Source organism: Panthera tigris, chromosome B4 (genome assembly GCF_018350195.1).
Source record: "Panthera tigris isolate Pti1 chromosome B4, P.tigris_Pti1_mat1.1, whole genome shotgun sequence".
Taxonomy (NCBI): domain Eukaryota; kingdom Metazoa; phylum Chordata; class Mammalia; order Carnivora; family Felidae; genus Panthera; species Panthera tigris.
The window spans coordinates 132,865,792-132,884,217 of record NC_056666.1 but is presented as its reverse complement, the minus strand read 5'-3'; the positions used below and the strand labels follow the sequence as shown (position 1 = coordinate 132,884,217).

Sequence of the window (18,426 nt, the reverse complement as noted above, 5' to 3'; positions counted from 1 at the left end):
GATGGGACAGACTCATATTTACAAGTCTTTTTTCCTCGGTTCTTTTCGTTCAACCAACTGCCCAAGGACGCCAGGCAATTGGTCATAGATGGTAGCTCCAGAATTGAGAGTAATTCTGTATGGAAAGCAGGTGCTCTGAGTGCAGAAGAACGTAGAATCCTTTTGGAAGGGGCGCCTGGGTGGCTCAGTCAGTTAAGCGGCTGACTCTTGATTTCCTCTCAGGTCATGATCTTACGGTCGCGAGATCAAGCCCCACATCGGGCTCTGTGCTGGACGTGGAACCTGCTTAAGATTCTCTCTCCCTCAAAAAAAAAAAAAAAAAAAATCCTTACGGAAGAATGTAATACAATTTTGTCCACTGAGCTGCATTATATGCTCTGTTCTTACCTGTGACAAAAGAACTAGATGCAAATAGAAGCCTTACTATTTGGATAATACTGATCCTAGGCTATTTCCAATCAACTTTCAATTGGTCTAACAAGTGGGTCATAAATAACTGGATAGTAAAAGATCCCCACATGTGGGGCCAGTGCTCTCTGGAAATCTCTATGGAAAGTCTGAGGCCAAATCAAAGCAGGCTATATGATGCTTACTAAAGAAACCCGATGCCAGGGTTGGAAGGTAAATGGAATCAACAAGTTGATGGCCTAATTCATTCTCTTGAAATGGCAGTGAAGGTCCATGAAATGAATGGACATGGAGGGACTCAAGTCAGGCAACAATGTACTAAACAAAGACATAGACCACTGGCCCCCACTGAAGCTCAAATTGTTAATAAAAATTGCTTTGGTTGCCAATAGTTTAGACCCATTTTTCTGTATGTATCCAATTTGTCCTTCTATTATTGGGAATGGACTAACCAGAAAACTCTTCTTCAGTGGTAAAGATGTGGGTTAAAATGAATGACAAATGGAAGAAAGGCCAGATTGTCACTGAGGGGAAGGGAGCCAAAAAATGAGTTCCACAAAAAGGAAAATCTAACATAATTTTGGTGCCTAAGGAGATGCTTAAAGGAAGAGAATAATATTTTCTCTTAGCTTTAACCCAGAAGCCCTTTGGGGCAAAGGACTCTGTCTGATGAAGCCTCCTCTTCTGGGAGAGAGTTGAACAATAGCTAACCTAACAAATACACTTCCCTGAGTGACATATGTCCTCAAAATAGATCAAGAGATGGGAGCTCTGTCTAGGACTGTATGCAACAATGCAAATGTTTTTGATTCTCATTTCACAGGATGGATCTACTACAGAGGAGCTATGTTGGAAAGCAACATGTAGAAAATATTTAGCTAGTTGAATATGAAATATATTAATAATCTAAATGAACATTACATAGCCATTAATCGTGATGATGGTTTAAAAAAAGGTACCAGAATATGGTGGTAGAATGTTATCTACTGCATATCCCACCTGTCAAAATAATATTATGTGTAAGAATAGCTATTTGCCCTGTTACTGTAGGTGAACAGGCATGAGGAGGAAGAACAATTGGGACACATGGATCACTGATAAAGGATAAGAACTAGGTATAACTTGGTGGGTCCACATTCCTGAAATTTGTTTGGTTATGGGAAGTTCTGTGGAACACTCAAACCAAAGTCTACTTAGGAGTGACTACTACTCATATGATCTAAGCCTGGGGAAATTAACATTTTCAAGATATCAAATGTATTTCCTAACTGTACAAAAGCAGGCAGTACTCATGACAACATATCTGGTGTCCGACCATTTGAAATAAGAGAGCCTTCATGGAATTAGGAGCTGCTTAGGAGTTATTTGGTCAGGCAGATTTGTTTTTAATGAGGAAAGACATACTGCTGAAAAAGACCTACTAAGGTCTAAGGAGTAAGGACAAAAGTGGTGAGCCACTTGAAAAGATAACACGATGCTGACAAAATGGATTTTATAATTAGATCACACACTAAAACAACACGCCCAAATCAACTCAGCAAAGGGAACAAGACTGCGTGTTAAAACACAAGCTGGATTATTAGATACCTTAATTCAAATGGAGTCCAAGGTATCCCAAGCACAGTGGCTAGGCATTCTCACAGCAGAAACCTAGGTGATGCACAAATACGGGCCACTTATGGGCCCTACAGTCTTAAGAAAGTTTTGTTTTCTGGGGCGCCTGGGTGGCTCAGTCGGTTAAGCGGCCGACTTCGGCTCAGGTCATGATTTCGCGGTCCGTGAGTTTGAGCCCTGCGTCGGCCTCTGTGTTGACAGCTCAGAGCCTGGAGCCTGTTTCAGATTCTGTGTCTCCCTCTCTCTGACCCTCCCCTGTTCATGCTCTGTCTCTCTCTGTCTCAAAAATAAATAAACGTTAAAAAAAAAAAGTTTTGTTTTCTACTGTAAGTTTTAACTAGAGGATGCAAACTATTCAGGTGCTCTTTAACAGCTTCAGCCCTTTGACTGGATGCTAACCATCCTTTCCCTACAGCACAGTTTGTGAGCACTGAACAAATTTTATTTTATTAAAAATTTTTTTTTTTAATTTTTAAGTAATCTTTACAACCAACATGAAGCTTGAACTCATGACCCCAAGACCAAGTCACATGTTCTAATGACGGAAACAGTCAGGCACCCCAATACTGGATTACTTTTAAACAGGACTAGAGTGCTTCCGGTAGTAGATTAATAGGTTCTGTTGCTGGTTTCTTCCAACTGGGAACCAATATCTGTCAAACCACCTAACCTGAGGGAAGGAATTTAGCTATGTTCTCAAGATATTTTGAATCCTGAAAAAACAGAGATATGGCCTCTGATCTATAGTCCTATGAGAAATAATATATGGCTATAATAAAAGGTAGATTGTGTTGGGAGGGACAAAATAATTATACCATGATTTTCTGATTTATACTGTAACTACAGTGGTGCTGCTATATGGTATTACATGGAAGCATAAGTAAAATTAATATTGTAAATACTAACAAATTTAGTATAATACTGATATTAATGATAAAATATAGTGGGAGATTGAATTAAAGCTATCTCAGTACATTATCCCTATGTAGAAGAACTGGTCTGAGAAATATTCAGAGTTGATTAATGATAGATTAATAATTCAGCAGATTTATTAAGAAGCAGACACTTACAGAGGTGCCTGGGTGACTCACCCAGTTAAGCATACGGTTTCAGCTCAGTTCATGATCTCATGGTTTATGGGTTCAAGCCCCGTGTTGGGCTCTGTGCTGATAGCTCAGAGCCATTCTGTGTCTCCCTCTTTCTCTCTGCCCCTCCCCTCCTTGTGCTCCATCTCTCAAAAATAAATGTAAACAAAACAACCCAGACACTTAAAGATCCAAACAACAAAATAATTATATAGTTAGAAAAACGTGGAAAAGTATAAATGGATGGTTCCACTATCTGTTTAAATCCATACTAACCCCACACTGGATGTTGTAAATGTTTAGATTCTGCATGTACATTTTGATGATCTATCTGGTTACAGGATATTATAAGGCAAGTAAATGACATCACACTAAGGATTATTGTTTCATTAGAAAAAAGGCTTGATAGTGGGCCATGGGAGTGGACTGCTCTGTGAGAGCTATTTCCTGGAATTAGCTTGAGCTGTTTTGCTAAATTCCTGAATGACATTGACTTTGGTCAAGGCATAGCATGAAGCATAGATGAAGCATACAAGTGTTGTGAAGGCAATAAAGACATGGAAAGACATTCAACATCACTAACCATTAGAAAAATGCAAATCAAAACTACAGTCAGATATCCTTTCACACCCACAAGGACGTCTATCATCAAAAAACAGAAAACGAGTGTTTGAATGGATATGGAAAAATAGGAACTCTTGTCCAGTGTCAGTGGGAATGTAAAATGGCACAGGTGCTATGAAAAACAGTATGGTGGTTCCTCAAAATATTGAACACAGAATTACCATTTGATCTAGTAATTCTACTTCTGGGCATATACCCAAAAGAAATGAAAACAGGGGTTTGAAAAGTAGAATGTGCATTGCAGAATTATTCACACTACCCTAAAGACAGAAACAACACAATCAGCAGAACTAAAAGGCAACTGACAGAATGGGAGAAGATATTTGCAAATGACATATCACATAAAGGGTTAGAAACCAAAATCTATAAAGAACTTATCAAATTCAACACCCAAAAAACAAATAATCCAGTGAAGAGATGAGCAAAGACATGAATATTCACTTCTCCAAAGAAGTGTCTTTCCTTATAAGGAAAGAAGACATCCAGATGGCCAACCGACACATGAAAAAATGCTCAACATCACTCATCATCAGGGAAATACAAATCAAAACCACAATGAGATACCACCTCACACCTGTCAGAATGGCTAACATTCACAACTCGGGCAACAACAGATGTTGGCGAGGATGCGGAGAAAGAGGATCTCTTTTGCATTGTTGGTGGGAATGCAAGCTGGTGCATCCACTCTGGAAAACAGTATGGAGGTTCCTCAAAAAATTAAAAATACAACTACCCTATGACTCAGCAATTGTGCTACTAGGTATTTATCCAAGGGATATAGGTGTGCTGTTTTGGAGGGACACATGCACCCCCCTGTTTATTTTTTATTTTTTTTATTTAAAAAAAAATTTTTTTTTTTAACGTTTATTTATTTTTGAGAGAGAGACAGAGCATGAACGGGGGAGGGTCAGAGAGAGGGAGACACAGAATCTGAAACAGGCTCCAGGCCCTGAGTTGTCAGCACAGAGCCCGACACGGGGCTCGAACTCACAGACCGCGAGATCATGACCTGAGCCAAAGTCAGCCGGTCAAGCGACTGAGCCACCCAGGCGCCCCCACCCCCATGTTTAGAGCAGCAATCAACAATAACCAAAGTATGGAAAGAGCCCAAATGCCCATCGATGGATGAATGGATAAAGAAGATGTGGTATATACACACACACACACAAAATGGAGTATCACTCGGCAATCAAAAAAGAATGAAATCTTGCCATTTGCAACTATGTGGATGGAACTGGAGGGTATTACGCTAAGTGAAATTAGTCAGTCAGAGAAAGACAAAAATCATGACTTCACTCATATGAGGACTTTAAGAGACAAAACAGATGAACATAAGGGAGGGGGAAACAAAAATAATATAAAAACAGGGAGTAGGACAAAGCATAAGAGACTCGTAAATATGGAGAACAAACTGAGGGTTACTGGAGGGGTTGTGGGAGGGGGATGGGCTAAATGGGTAAGAGGCATTAAGGAATCTACTCTTGGAATCATTGTTGCACTATACGCTAACTAATTTGGATGTAAATTAAAAAAAATAAAATTAAAAAAATTAACGAAAAAACCCCAACCCAATGTCCATCAATAGATGAATAGATAAATAAAATGTTGCATATACATAAAATGGTCTATTACTCAGCCTTAAAAAGAAGGTAAATTCTGATATATACCAGAGCATGGTTGAATACTGGAGACATTTTGCTAAGTGAAATAAGTCAAAAACAAAAGAACAAATATTGTTATGACTCACTTACATGAGGTACCTAAAGTAGTCAAATTATAGAAACAGGAAATAAAATGGTAGTCACCAAGGGTCAGAGGGAAGGAGAAATGGGCAGTTATTGTCTAATGAGTATAGAGTTTCAGCAGGGGATCATGAAATAGTTCTGGAGATATACAGTGGTGGTGGTTGTACAACAATGTGAATGTATTTAATGCCACTGAACTATATACTTAAAAATGGCTAAATTGGCAAATTTTATGCTATATACATTTCACCACAATTAATGAAAAGTGTTGCAAGGAATTTTGGGGCAGTTTGTATCGGTTTCTCAATACTGGTAACAGTGAGATTAATGGTTTGTACTGGTCTAGGAGCTCTGCTGTTACATAGCAGGAATATGCCAATATGAGCAAAACCCAAAAATCCCTAGCTGAGATTCCATTTTGGGCTCCTCAGTCCCAAGATATTCTGTGTGTGTACATCTGTGGTTCCTTATCCATGAGAGAAAATGCATCCCACCTGGCCCTTGCTGAGATAGGACAAGATCCTGCACTTGGCTTCTCTGGATCCTTTTTGTGGGACGGCCATTGACTGTGACAGGTATTCTTACTTTAATGCTGTTGCTGTACTATACCCCTTTCCTATAATAAGTTACAGACTTATAAGTACTGTCATTTTGGGTCCTGAGTCTTCTTTAGCAATCAAACTGTGTTTAACTGCCACTGTTATTGCAGTTATCATAAGGAAAGGGAATACTACTAATTAATTTATGTTGTCCCACAGAGAAACAACTAAGATCATGGGTAAAAGATGCAAGGCAGCTTTATTTTGCCTTGCAAGGTATTGAGCAAGTTTCTAGACATGTTCACTAAACTAAAGCAGAAGGTAGATGTTCACCTACTGTGAAATTCCTTCCTCGGGTACACAACCTCAAGGTACCCACTGAACCCTAGGAACTTAGATTTTTTAATTTGCAGAAAACTTTTTCAATAGGAACCATACCTGTGATGTCAGCTTCCCAGCAATCTGCATTCGCTCAATTTCTGCAGGAGATTTGATCAGCCGGAGGCGCTGTACCAGCTGCTGGACAGCCCGGACCTTATTCTTGCTCCTGGCTTTGACCTCAGTCAGATGCTGCATGTAGTCAGAGTGAAGCTGTGCGTGAGAGGGCCTCATCCAGTCATACCAGACCATATTTGTCTCATCTTAAAATGAGCAGCAAGAAAATAAATTTTAAAATAAAACTAACAGCAACAAGAAATACCAACTGCTATAATGACTTGAACAAGAGTCAAAACCATAAAACCTGTGGTGTGGAATTCTGAAGTGAGCAAAAACTCTCTCAGGACTGAAGCAACTGAAAGGTTAGATCATCTATCACTGGAAAGGCTATTCCCTGAAAATGGCAAGATATTCTGACACCAAATATCCAGCTTCTCTGCCCCTAAACTTCAGTGTTCTTTATACAGATGATAGATGGGACTAAAGCTCTTCTCAAGCTTTGATTTTATTATTTACTAATCATTAAAGAACAACTATAAAAGTGTTCTCCACACTACAATTGAGCTAGATGCCCTGCTGAATTACTGAACATGAACGGACAGAAAAAAGTACTCAGATCATGACGTGGTTAAGTGTTCCCTTTCTAGGGCACCTGGGTGGCTCAGTCGGTTAAGGGTCCGACTTTGGCTCGGGTCATGATCTCACGGTTTGTGAGTCTGGGCCCCGGATCAGGCTCTGTGCTGGCGGCTCAGAGCCTGGAGACTGCTTTGGATTCTGTGTCTCCCTCTCTCTGCCTCTCCCCTGCTCATGCTGTCTCTCTATCTCTCTCAAAGAATGAATAAACATTAAGAAAAAAAAAGTTTTAAGTGTTCCCCTTCTTCACAATCTCTGTGTTAGTGAATGAGGTTCTTATTGCATTTAGGAGCAAATATTCACAACTATAGAAACACTATAGTTGATGATATGTGCTAGCCCACACTTACCCAGGGCTTTTCCTTTCTCATCTGCCATGTATTCTCATTAGAAAACCACAGCTCTCTTTTTAACTTTAGAGACCCAAGGAAATAGTCTGTATGTGCCTGAGATACATGATGAGAAGGCTCATGATGAAAATGTTCCCATTTAACCCAGGTCTCCATTCATCCCTTTCTATTTTCCTGAGATGGCTTATTAGCAGCATTTCCAACAACTGAAGTCTGAATGTATGTTTTACGCAAAGTATTTGGGACAGAAAAGGGAAAAACCCTAAAAATTTTTATTGGCTATATATTAGTGATACAATCTCCTAAATATTTTCATTTTGAAATAAAAATGGTTTTTAATATATATTACATGTCAAATGCTAATCTTACTTTTAATAGAAATTTAATTGTAGTTTTTAAAAAGTAAAACAACCTCTACTACCTGTTTTCAGTGTATGAAATCATAGCCCAGTTTTTTTTGGTTTTTAAATTTTTACATAAATACGATTTCATGAATCTTTTCCTTTGCCTGCTGCTTTTGTCTAGTAAACTACTAACATTAAGAATGGTGAATGAGGGGCGCTTGGGTGGCTCAGTTGGTTAAGCGTCTGACTTCAGCTCAGGTCATGATCTAAGCTGGTCAGGTTCATGGGTTCAAGCCCCGCATCAGGCTCTGTGCTGACAGCTCAGAGCCTAGAACTGCTTCAGATTCTGTGCCTTCCTCTCTCTCTGCCCCTCCCCCACTTGTTCTCTCTCTCTCTCTCTCTCTCTCTCTCTCTCTCTCTCTCTCTCAGAAATGAATAAACATTAAAAAACAAAAAGGATGGTGAATGAGAAGTACTTTTGAGAAATACATTTGGTGTAAGGTTTTAACAATACTGGGTTAATGAAATTTAGACTATTGAATAGGACAGCTAGCAACTAATTCAGAAAATCAAAAAGCTAAAAAGAAAATGATTCTGTATCCCACATTTATGACAACTTTGAAGATATGAAAAAGTTCCACTAGTTTAGCTGAGTAACTATCTCTGTAAAATAGAGAACACTTGTATAAAGCAATGAAACAATTCAAACATACTGGAACTTGCATATTCAACTGAGTATTTTCTTTCAAAGAAGGCTTTGTAGGAAACAAGTCCAATAAATTCCATGATCATTGGAAACAATTTTGGAATTCTCTTTTAGAAACTGACTTCAGAAATGGTTTATAAACCATTATAAATTAGACTTTAGAAAATTAGACATTAGAAAATTATACTTTAATTTTACACCATATATTATTTTGTCTAAAATTAGACTTTAATTTTATAGCCATATATTATTTTGTCTGAAATTAGTACTTTACAATTTGATTATCTATGCTATTTACCAATTTGGCTCTAAGTGACTTTTGGACACTTCAAAAAATAAAATGCTTCCCAGGCTGTAGATTTACAAGAATCATTAAAGACAGTTTATAATGTAGTGTAGATTCTAAAAAGTTCCGGAAAAAGAATCTCAAAATGTAATGAGTGATTATAATTTTACCAGAAGAAATGTAGAAAAAGTGACTATTTTGAGTGGCATGGACTCAACTCTGTACTGTATGAATCTCCTGAGAATCTTGTTAAAAGGCAGATTCTGATCTAACAGATATGGAAGGGGGAGGCTAAGATTTTACATTTCCACTATCTACTATGCTTTTGTAATTCTAATATGTATCACCAGGTAATTGTGATGCTGGTGAAGCACTGATCATTCTTTGAGAATACTGCTTCTTTCTGAAGAGTTGGCAGAAGTAATATGTAGTGGTCAAAGGTGGATGGATTGGTTGGTAATCTTGAAGAGTGATCCATGCCCATCCTCCACTTTAAAAGAAAATTCTCTCTGCGATTTCAAACTAGGACAGTTCATGGTCTCTATGAATGAATAATTTAACAAAGACTTAGCAAATGTGTAAATGAAATATTTAAAGTAGTCTTGTGGAAAAGATTTATGTTCCTTTCATGGTGCTCAAGGAAATGCTGCCATGATCATCATTTTCGAAAATTAAGAACTTTAGCGACGCCTGGGTGGCTCAGTCGGTTAAGTGTTTGGCTCTTGATCTCAGCTCAGGTCATGATCTCACAGTTCCTGAGACCTTGAGCCTTGTGTCCGGCTCTGTGCTGATAGCATGGAGCCTGTTTGGGATTTTCTCTCTCTCTCTCTCTCTCTCTCTCTCTCTCTCTCTCTCTCTCTGTCCCTCCTGTGCTTGTGCACTCACTCTCTCAAAATAAATAAGTTTTAAAAAAAGAGAAAGAAAAAATTAACCACTTCGTCTAAATAGGCAAGGAAGGTCTTAATCCCAAATCTGGCCTGTGATTGACCTCTGTTCCATTTATTACCTTTCAATTTTGGTATTAGATGTTGAAATTCTTCTAGTGTATAGGCTTCATCCACTCCTGTTAAAGCTATTGCTCCATCAGTGCCAGATCGTGGGCCATCCCAAAGTTCTCGACTAGGGTCTCTCCGAGGTACAAAAAGCATGGCCTTATGTGCTGGTAACTGCTTGCCAGGGAGGCTCTGAAGGACCAGAATGCTATCGGGCTCTTGGAATCCACACAGGTACAGGAAATTGTTGTCTTGGTGGAAAGTATAGGGGATATCATTGCTCATGTAGTATGTAGGGTTGGACAGCAGAACCACCGTCTGGTCTGTCCCACTCTGCCCTTGTGTTTCCTTGTGAATCAGAGACATTAGTTTGTGTCTGCGAAGTGCATATTCCACTTGAGATAGTCCTGGCGTCACCTCTCCTAGAAATGAGAAATAACAGTGATGCTTTTCATTTATATAGTGCCAAAGTACTTTTAAGGTAACAATATTAGATGGAAACACACAAGTTCATTTCTTCAATTTATGCCAAATCTATTCATAGCACATGGGGAATGAAGGAGATGGCACAGGTTCAAATTTTCTATTCCACTGTAAAAATTTTGGAAATGATAGTTAAACGTGGTCCTGCGTGAAAACCAGGATCATGACCCCTTAATATCTTTTGTAGCTCTTTCATTCTTTTACTCATTTGATCAAATATTTACTAAACATTATCATGTGGAAGGCATTGCTAGGCATATATAATAAGGTTGACTTGAAGTATCAACATGAAAGGCAAGGAGAAGGATCACATTATCCGTGTATGACTTTCCTGAAAGAATGTAAACTCCATGAGGACATAGATTTTTGTCTGTTTGTTCAGTGTTATATTCCTGGAGCCTAGAATAACAACTGGAATATAGCGGGCACTTGATAAATTATTTGTTAAATGATGTATAATTTTTAACATAATAAGGCCAATCTCCTTTTGAATTTCCAAAGCATAATAATACCTTTCTTATAGGTCTTTTTGTATTAATAGTAGAGCTGGGTACATATAATCTCCTTAAGGGTTCCCTCCCTGAGGGAAAATCTTTGTATTTTCCAATTGGGGTCATCTTTGTATTTTTAAAAAACTTTAATAATATTATCTACCCCTTAGGGCTGTCAGAAGTAAACTTGATAAAGCATGTGGTTCTTAAGGATTGAAGACTCCCTAGGGAATCTTTAAAAAGCTGTGGATTCACTGTTTACTGCACCTAGGCACACACAAACTTTTGACATACAATTTCAACAATATCTGATTCCCCTAAGCCCTCCCACAAAACTTGTATTAAGAACCTGTGTTATGAAATGTTATGTGTTAGTTCTCAATATTAGCACCCAGCAGACTGTCTGGCTTCTAGCCCAGTGGTGACTGGGTGAATGCTTCCCTTCTGAAATGGAAATCATGCCTGCTCTTGCTTTAGGTTCCAAAGTAAAAGAACTATGAAAACACTCATGAAAGCTGTATCCCTCAGCCTACACTTAGCATTAATAATAGTAAAACAACACCTGATGCTTACTGAATGCTTTTTATGTGTCTGGTACTATCCTAATTATTTACAGTTATCAACTCGTTTAATCTTTACATTGATTCCATGATGTGGAGTACTATTATTATTCCCTGTAGTATCGAGGCTTCATATGCAAATATGAAAAGATAGCCATGAAATACTGCTGTATGAAAAAATTACAGAACAAGATGGATAATGATCCCATTTATGTTAAAAAAGAATAAAAAGAAAAAAAGAAGAGAGAGAAAAAGTTTAGTAAAGAATCTCAATTTTTATAGTAGTAATCTATGGGGATTGAGTTAAGACTAAAATTTTCTTTTTAACATGCTTTTTAATATTACTTGAATTTTGTTTCAATGAGTATATACTTTTATGATAAAAATTCCAAATAAAGAGAAAAAGGGAATAAAAGAAATCATGGACAGTCCATCCCATACTCATGACCTACAATGGCTCTTTATTGTCCATTACATCAAATTCAAACTCAAGTAGATTTTAATGCTTTCTACCAGAGGATTCCAATTTATCTTTATATTTATTTATAAACATAAATATCTTTATATTTATTTATTTAACTTAAAAAAAAAGCAGCTTTATTGAGATATTATTTACATACCATACAATCTACCCACTTAAAGTGTACAAATCAGTGGTTTTTGGTATATTCACACAATTGTGCAAACATTACAAAAATCAGTTTTAGAGGGGCACCTGGGTGGCTCAGTCGGTTGAGCGTCCGACTTCGGCTCAGGTCATGATCTCACTCAGGTCCGTGAGTTTGAGCCCCGCATCGGGCTCTGTGCTGACAGCTCAGAGCCTGGAGCCTGCTTCGGATTCTGTGTCTCCCTCTCTCTCTGACCCTCCCCCGTTCATGCTCTGCCTCTCTCTGTCTCAAAAATAAACAAACATTAAAAAATTAAAAAAAAAAACAACAAAAGTCAGTTTTAGAGCATTTCATCACTCCCAAAAGAAACCCTTGCCCATTAGTAGTCACTCCCCATCTCCTCCCAATCTGCACCCCCAGCCCTTGGCAACCAGTAATCTATTTTCTGTCTTTATGAATTTGTCTCTTGTAGAGATTTAATATGATGAAATCACACAATATATGGTCTTTGGTGATTTGGCCAACTTTTTAAAATCATTTCTCCAATTATTCTGAAATTAATTCCTTCTTATGTCTTACATAGCTCTGTTATTTCCCTAGTACCTTGCTTATGATGTGTCCCTTTTCCAAAATTTATTCTCCCTCCATAGCAATTCCACTCCCAAGATTTTGGGCTCAATGCATGTTTGTTTTTAGACTCCTCTCATTCAAAAGGCTTTCCTGATTAGCCTAGGTCACATTGATTTGTCCCTCTGAATTATTTAAGTTAACTGTTTCATTTTCTTATATATATATACATCCTATAGTTGTGTATAAGTGTAATCACATCATACTGAACTCTCAATAGTTAAATATTTTCCCCCTTTTCCTTTGCTGTTTGACTCTTCACTCCCCTTCCCTTCTACCCACATCAACACCTCATCCACGTTGGTAATGTGGCACATATCCTTTCCTATTTTTCTCAATACTCATATACTTGCATTTAGGGTTTTTTGGTCACTAGTATTTTACAAAAATGGGATACTACACATTCTTCTGTATCTTGCTTTTTCTATCACAGCGATACCTTATAGAAATTCCTCCCACCAAGTCATCTTGCATAGCTTCAGTTCATTCTGCTTGACGTCTCCATAAATATTTTTTGGGTTGATATATCAAAACTTGTTGATCCATTTCCATACTGGTGGGCATTTATATTGTTTTCAGTTTTTGCTGTAATAATAACCATCTTTGTACTTATATCCTGCTACTTTTATGCCCTATGTACTGGTGCTTTTAGTTCTATCACAGTCCTAGGACAGATATTGCTGGATCAAAGACTCTGAATTTTTTTAGTACTCATGTTCAGTACATGTCACTCAGTTGTTTATGATTACCTTGGAACCATCTAGTTGTTTTACCTATGTATAGTTTATCTCTCCAGCTAACTCTGTTGTTTGCATTCCATTAATATCAATTTTTATTTAACTCTTATTCATTTACAACAGAAAAAAATGTACACTTTTATTGATGAAGTTGGTAAGAAATAAAAGATAAGCAACAGAGTCAGTCCTAGAAGAGCTCACATGGCATTTCTTTTCTTTCTTTTTGTTTTTAAGTTTATTTATTTTGAGAGAGAGAGAAAGCATGAGCTGGGGCAGAGAGAGAGAGAGAGAGAGAGAGAGAGAGAATCCCAAGCTGACAGCACAGAGCCCAACACAGGACTCAAACTCACAAACTGTGAGATCATCACAACCTGAGCTGAAATCAAGAGTCTGATGTTTACCCAGCTAAGTCACCCAGGTGCCCCTCATAGTGCATTTCTTTTTCCCCTGGATTAAGCTGGCTAAGAGTTCTCTAGGGCTTTTGGGCAGAATTCTGACCTTTGTGCCAGAACTATCTGACTGGTAATTACGTATGTTAAGTCTGCCACTGTTACCCAACATTGGAAATTTCCCAGTTACCCAAGCAGTATATACTCTTATAAAAGCAGAGGCTGATTATAATTGATAGATCATCCGACCTTTCCTTTTGTATTCTTTTTCCCTTTCCTTTTGGTTTGCTTTGCTTTTGGTTTCTTCACAGCTACAGTCCATGTAATAAAACTAAATTAAAAATCAATTCATTTTGTGGGCTTTTTTTTTTTAATTTGGAAAATAAGAAAATTCACAATTTTAACGACCTTAATATATGTGTTCTCTCTCATTCTCATTAATAACAAAGCACATATATAAATATATTGGAAAATAACTTCTAAAAAAAGATACAATTATTTGGAAATCAAAACGGGATTGGAAAACTATCTTTTACTCCCTTCAAGGCATTCATCTTCCTGAATCCAATTTCATACAAATGACTACATGAGAAACATTTAAAACACAGGCTACATTTTCCCAAGTTTATGAATCATCAACACTATGGAGTGACCATTAACTAAATGCTTCCACACTTCTGAAATCTCAAAGTAAAAAAGAACTCTTTGGTTGTGACAGAAAATTATCCAAGTAAAAAAGGTATCTTTTCTTATCATTCGAAGGAGGAAAAAAAGGGGGGGGGGTGGTAATAAAGCAATGAACTTTAACCCTAGAGGTAAACCTGGCAGTTATTATGGCCTTTGATCATAGAATTAACCATTGTAATGGTCAATCTGGCCTGAATTTCATCTGATAAAACTGTCTGAATAGACACTCTGGTAACTTTGTCAAATTGTAACATAGTAAAGAACAAAGTTAGTACTTTATCACCTTGAGTCAATTAAGGATAGAGGGGCTATTCTAACAAGTTTATTTACCAATCAAATGCCTACAGGTCATAATCTGGACTCTGCAAATAGCAAAGTCTCACAATCAGTTCAGAGACTCTGCAGCCAAGAAGAAAAGCTCTTCCAGGACATTTAGGATTGGACTTCTCACGAAAATAAGAAAAATGTTCTTCATATTTAATCAGCCAAGCAGAAACCCCTAAGAAGAAAGTTTTATAAAGACTGAAAATGGATGGGAAAATGCAGGTCTTTGTTACAATCTAGGTATGTATTTTAATTATTTCCTAAAAGTAACTAGATTAGTATTTTAACATGGTCTGATTTTGAAACTGCATCCTTAAAATGAATTGTTTAATATTAGGTAGTTTTTATTGTCTACAAGAAAGTAGTTTATAAAATGATCTCTATGTAGGTGGAGAATGGGGGTTAAAAAAAAAAGGTGATGTTTTCTTTAAAGTAAAACACAGACCTCTCTGAAAAAATGAAATGACCAAATAAACAATAAAAAATACTCTAGATTTTATTTGCATATATTGAGCAACACAAGCCAGACAGAAAAGGTACGTACTGTATGATTCCAAGAACAGGCAAAACAATCCATGTTGATAGAAACCAGAGCAATGATTAAGGATGGAAGTGGAAACAGACAAGGGGGTGTGAGAAAATTTTCTAGGGTGATGAAAACGTTCTATATCTTGACTGGGGTGTGTGGGTTATATTGGGGCCTACTGATCTGAAATGTTGGGGGTCCAGGAATGACCGGTCAAGAAAGAATTCTTGAGATGTCTTCAGTGCAAAAGGGTGGTTTTATTAAAGCACAGGGACAGAACCCATGGGCAGAAAGAGCTGCACTGGGGTTGTGAAGAGAGGGGGCTAGGGGTAGTGTAAGTCTCTAAGGAATTTTGAAGCAAGGTTTCCAGGACCTTGAGGGGCTATTAGGAAAAGGTCATTTATTACTGTTTAGTAAAACCTCAGACATGAGATCCTTCAGATGTATAACAGTGGGCCATAGACTTAGAGAAGGATTGCTAAAACACATCTTGTAGGGCGGGGATGAGGGGTGGTGTGGAGATAAAGGATCCTGGAGGTTGGGCTAACGTCAAGCTAAGGTTGCCTTTTGCCTCTAGCGAAAATTTAACATTCCGGCAAGCTCCTCAAGGAAGGTCACTCTGCCTTCTCTCATGTACTTGTCAATGGACTATAAGTTGTAAGGAAGTTTAATTTTTTTCTTTTGCCTTTGTTCTCCACATCATCTACTGAATTGTGGGGGCGCCTGGATGGCACAGTCAGTTAAGCATTCAACCTCGGCTCATGAGGTCATGATCTCGCAGTCCGTGGGTTTGAGCCCTGAGTCGGGCCCTGTGGTGACAGCTCAGAGCCTGGAGCCTGCTTCAGATTCTGTCTCCCTCTCTCTCTGCCCCTCCCCCACTCACACTCTGCCTCTTTCTCTGTCTCTCAAAAATACACACTAAAAAAAATTTTTAAAAACCTCACTGATGCGCGTATCTAAGATCTGTGCAATTCATTATATGTAAATTTTACCACATTAAAAAAAAAGCATACCACTCTCTAAACTTGAAATACCTTTTAGACTAAGAATTCCCTCAGTTGAATTTATTCTTATTAAAAATATCATGACAAAGATAGACTTTTCGGAAATTCCAGATAGTATTCTTTGGTACAAATGTTTTGTACTATTTTGTGGTTAAGTGTGGACTCAACAGTCAGAGTTTTATGAACTGGAATCCTGGCTTAACAACTTACTGAGTGACTTGGGGAGAGCTACCAAACTGCTTTATGACTCAGTTTTCTCATTTGTCAAATGGAGATAATAAAAGCAACTACTTCTCAAAGTTGTCAGGAGGATTAAATAATAAAATACTCAGAACGGTAAGCACTATATAAATATTAGTTACAATTATACCATAAAGAATTTACACTTAAAGATGCTGTCATCCTGGTAATCCAAAGCCAAGTAGGACCTTGGAAGAGTAAAATTTACACGGACAACTACTATCTCTATCAAAGTAATTTTTAGATTGAAGCCCTGAAAGTCTTTGGCTTTCTCACACAATTAAGAATGAGTCTCTGGGAGCCGGGGTGGCTGAGTTGGTTAAGTGTCCGACTCTTGATCTTGGCTAAGGTCATGATCTCTCAGTTCATGGGAGCCTATTTGGGATTTTCTCTCTCCCTCTCTCTCTACCCCTCACCTGGTCTATCTCAAAATAAATAAATGAAAACTTAAAAAAAAAAAAAAAAAAGAATGAGTCTTATCATTCACAAGTGATTCAGAAGCTTTTTATTATTCAATTCTTTAGAAAATTCCTGATTCTTGTCTAGGGCAGATTCTTGCTAATCTTTACTTCAGAGAATTTCTCGATATGAATGAGAAATATGCACAAAGGTTAAAGAGAAACAGAAAAGTCATTTATTCTTAATGTACCAGTATTTAAGCTGCAGGAACATTATTATAATTCAATTTTTTTTTCCTCCCAGCATTAAAAAACAGAAATACCCTATAATTCTGTACTAGATGGCTGTTTATGAAATTTCTATGAGCTAGCTATCTGTATAATGGTACTTTGGAATGAGTAATCAACATATATCATACATATAGGTTAAATATATAGGTTTATTCACCTGTAAATTTATATATGTAAATACTCTGGTCTTTATTTTGCATTAAAATCTACTTCAGAAGATTATGCTAAGTGAAATTAGTCAGAGAAAGACAAATATATGATTTCATTCATATGAGGAATTTAAGATACAAAACAGATGAAGACAAAGGAAGGAAAGCAAAAATAATATAAAAACAGGGAGGGGAACAAAAACCATAAGAGACTCTTAAATACAGAGAACAAACTGAGGGTTGCTGGAGGGGTTCTGGGTAGTGGGATGGGCTAAATGGGCAAGAGGCATTAAGGAGGACACTTGTTGGGATGAGCACTGGGTATTATATGTAGGGGATGAATCACTGGATTCTACTCCCGAAATCATTATTACACTATATGCTAACTAACTTGGATGTAAAAAAAAAAAACCAAAAACTCTACTTCAGAAGATGAAGACAAAGGGAAAATGAATAATCAATACAAATATATCGTTATTTTTAAAATTCCAGAGGTACACAGGAAGTGAGAAAAGAAAATATGTTACTTTATAAAAACAGGTACACTTCATGGTAAAATATCTATGAAAAAGTAGGCCCTGAACTTAAATTTAAAAGCTCTAGAATATAAAATGTTTTTATACTACTATTCTGCTTATCAGGTATAACGTATAAACAGTGTTTTGAAATGGCTACATAAATACAAAGTGATCATTCAGTAAATGTGTGATGGTGGTGATGATAAAGATATGAATAAATTTGGACGTCTGGGTGGCTCATCATCCAACTTCGGCTCAGGTCATGATCTCATGGTTCATGGGTTCAAGGCCTGCGTCGGGCCCTGTGCTGACAGCTCAGAGCCTGGAGCCTGCTTCAGATTGTGTGTCTCCCTCTCTCTCTGCCCCTCCCCTGCTCACGCTCTGTCCCTCTTTCTCTCAAAGATATGAATTAATTTAAGAACTGAGTGTTTGGGGATGAGGACATAAGAAAAGTAAAAGTACACTCCGCTTCAAAATATGGCCTGTGGCCAAAGATCTGGCTTTAGGCATCTCACACACCCATCTAATGAGTGCCCATCAGGCAGGTGGTGTGCATCAGAAACACCCAGGGAGCTCTTCAAAACATAGGGCCTAAGCCCTTCCCTTGAGATTCAGTAGGTCTATGGGATC

At 37.6% G+C, this 18,426-nt stretch overlaps 1 protein-coding gene across 9 annotated transcripts in view; it reads right to left on the bottom strand.

Moving 5' to 3' along the window:
* Window positions 1-18,426, bottom strand: part of XPNPEP3 (X-prolyl aminopeptidase 3) — a 75,558-nt gene that overhangs the window by 37,775 nt on the left and 19,357 nt on the right. For all 9 annotated transcript variants that reach the window (XR_006220263.1, XM_007079433.3, XM_042993361.1 and 6 more), the window contains 2 exons: window positions 9,779-10,186; window positions 6,454-6,656 (listed from right to left, as the gene is read on the bottom strand). Coding sequence is in view for 8 of the 9 variants with exons in the window: in XM_007079433.3 (XP_007079495.2) it covers window positions 6,454-6,656; window positions 9,779-10,186 (611 nt within the window). In the remaining variant the exon portion in view is untranslated. The remainder of the gene's footprint in view (window positions 1-6,453; window positions 6,657-9,778; window positions 10,187-18,426) is intronic.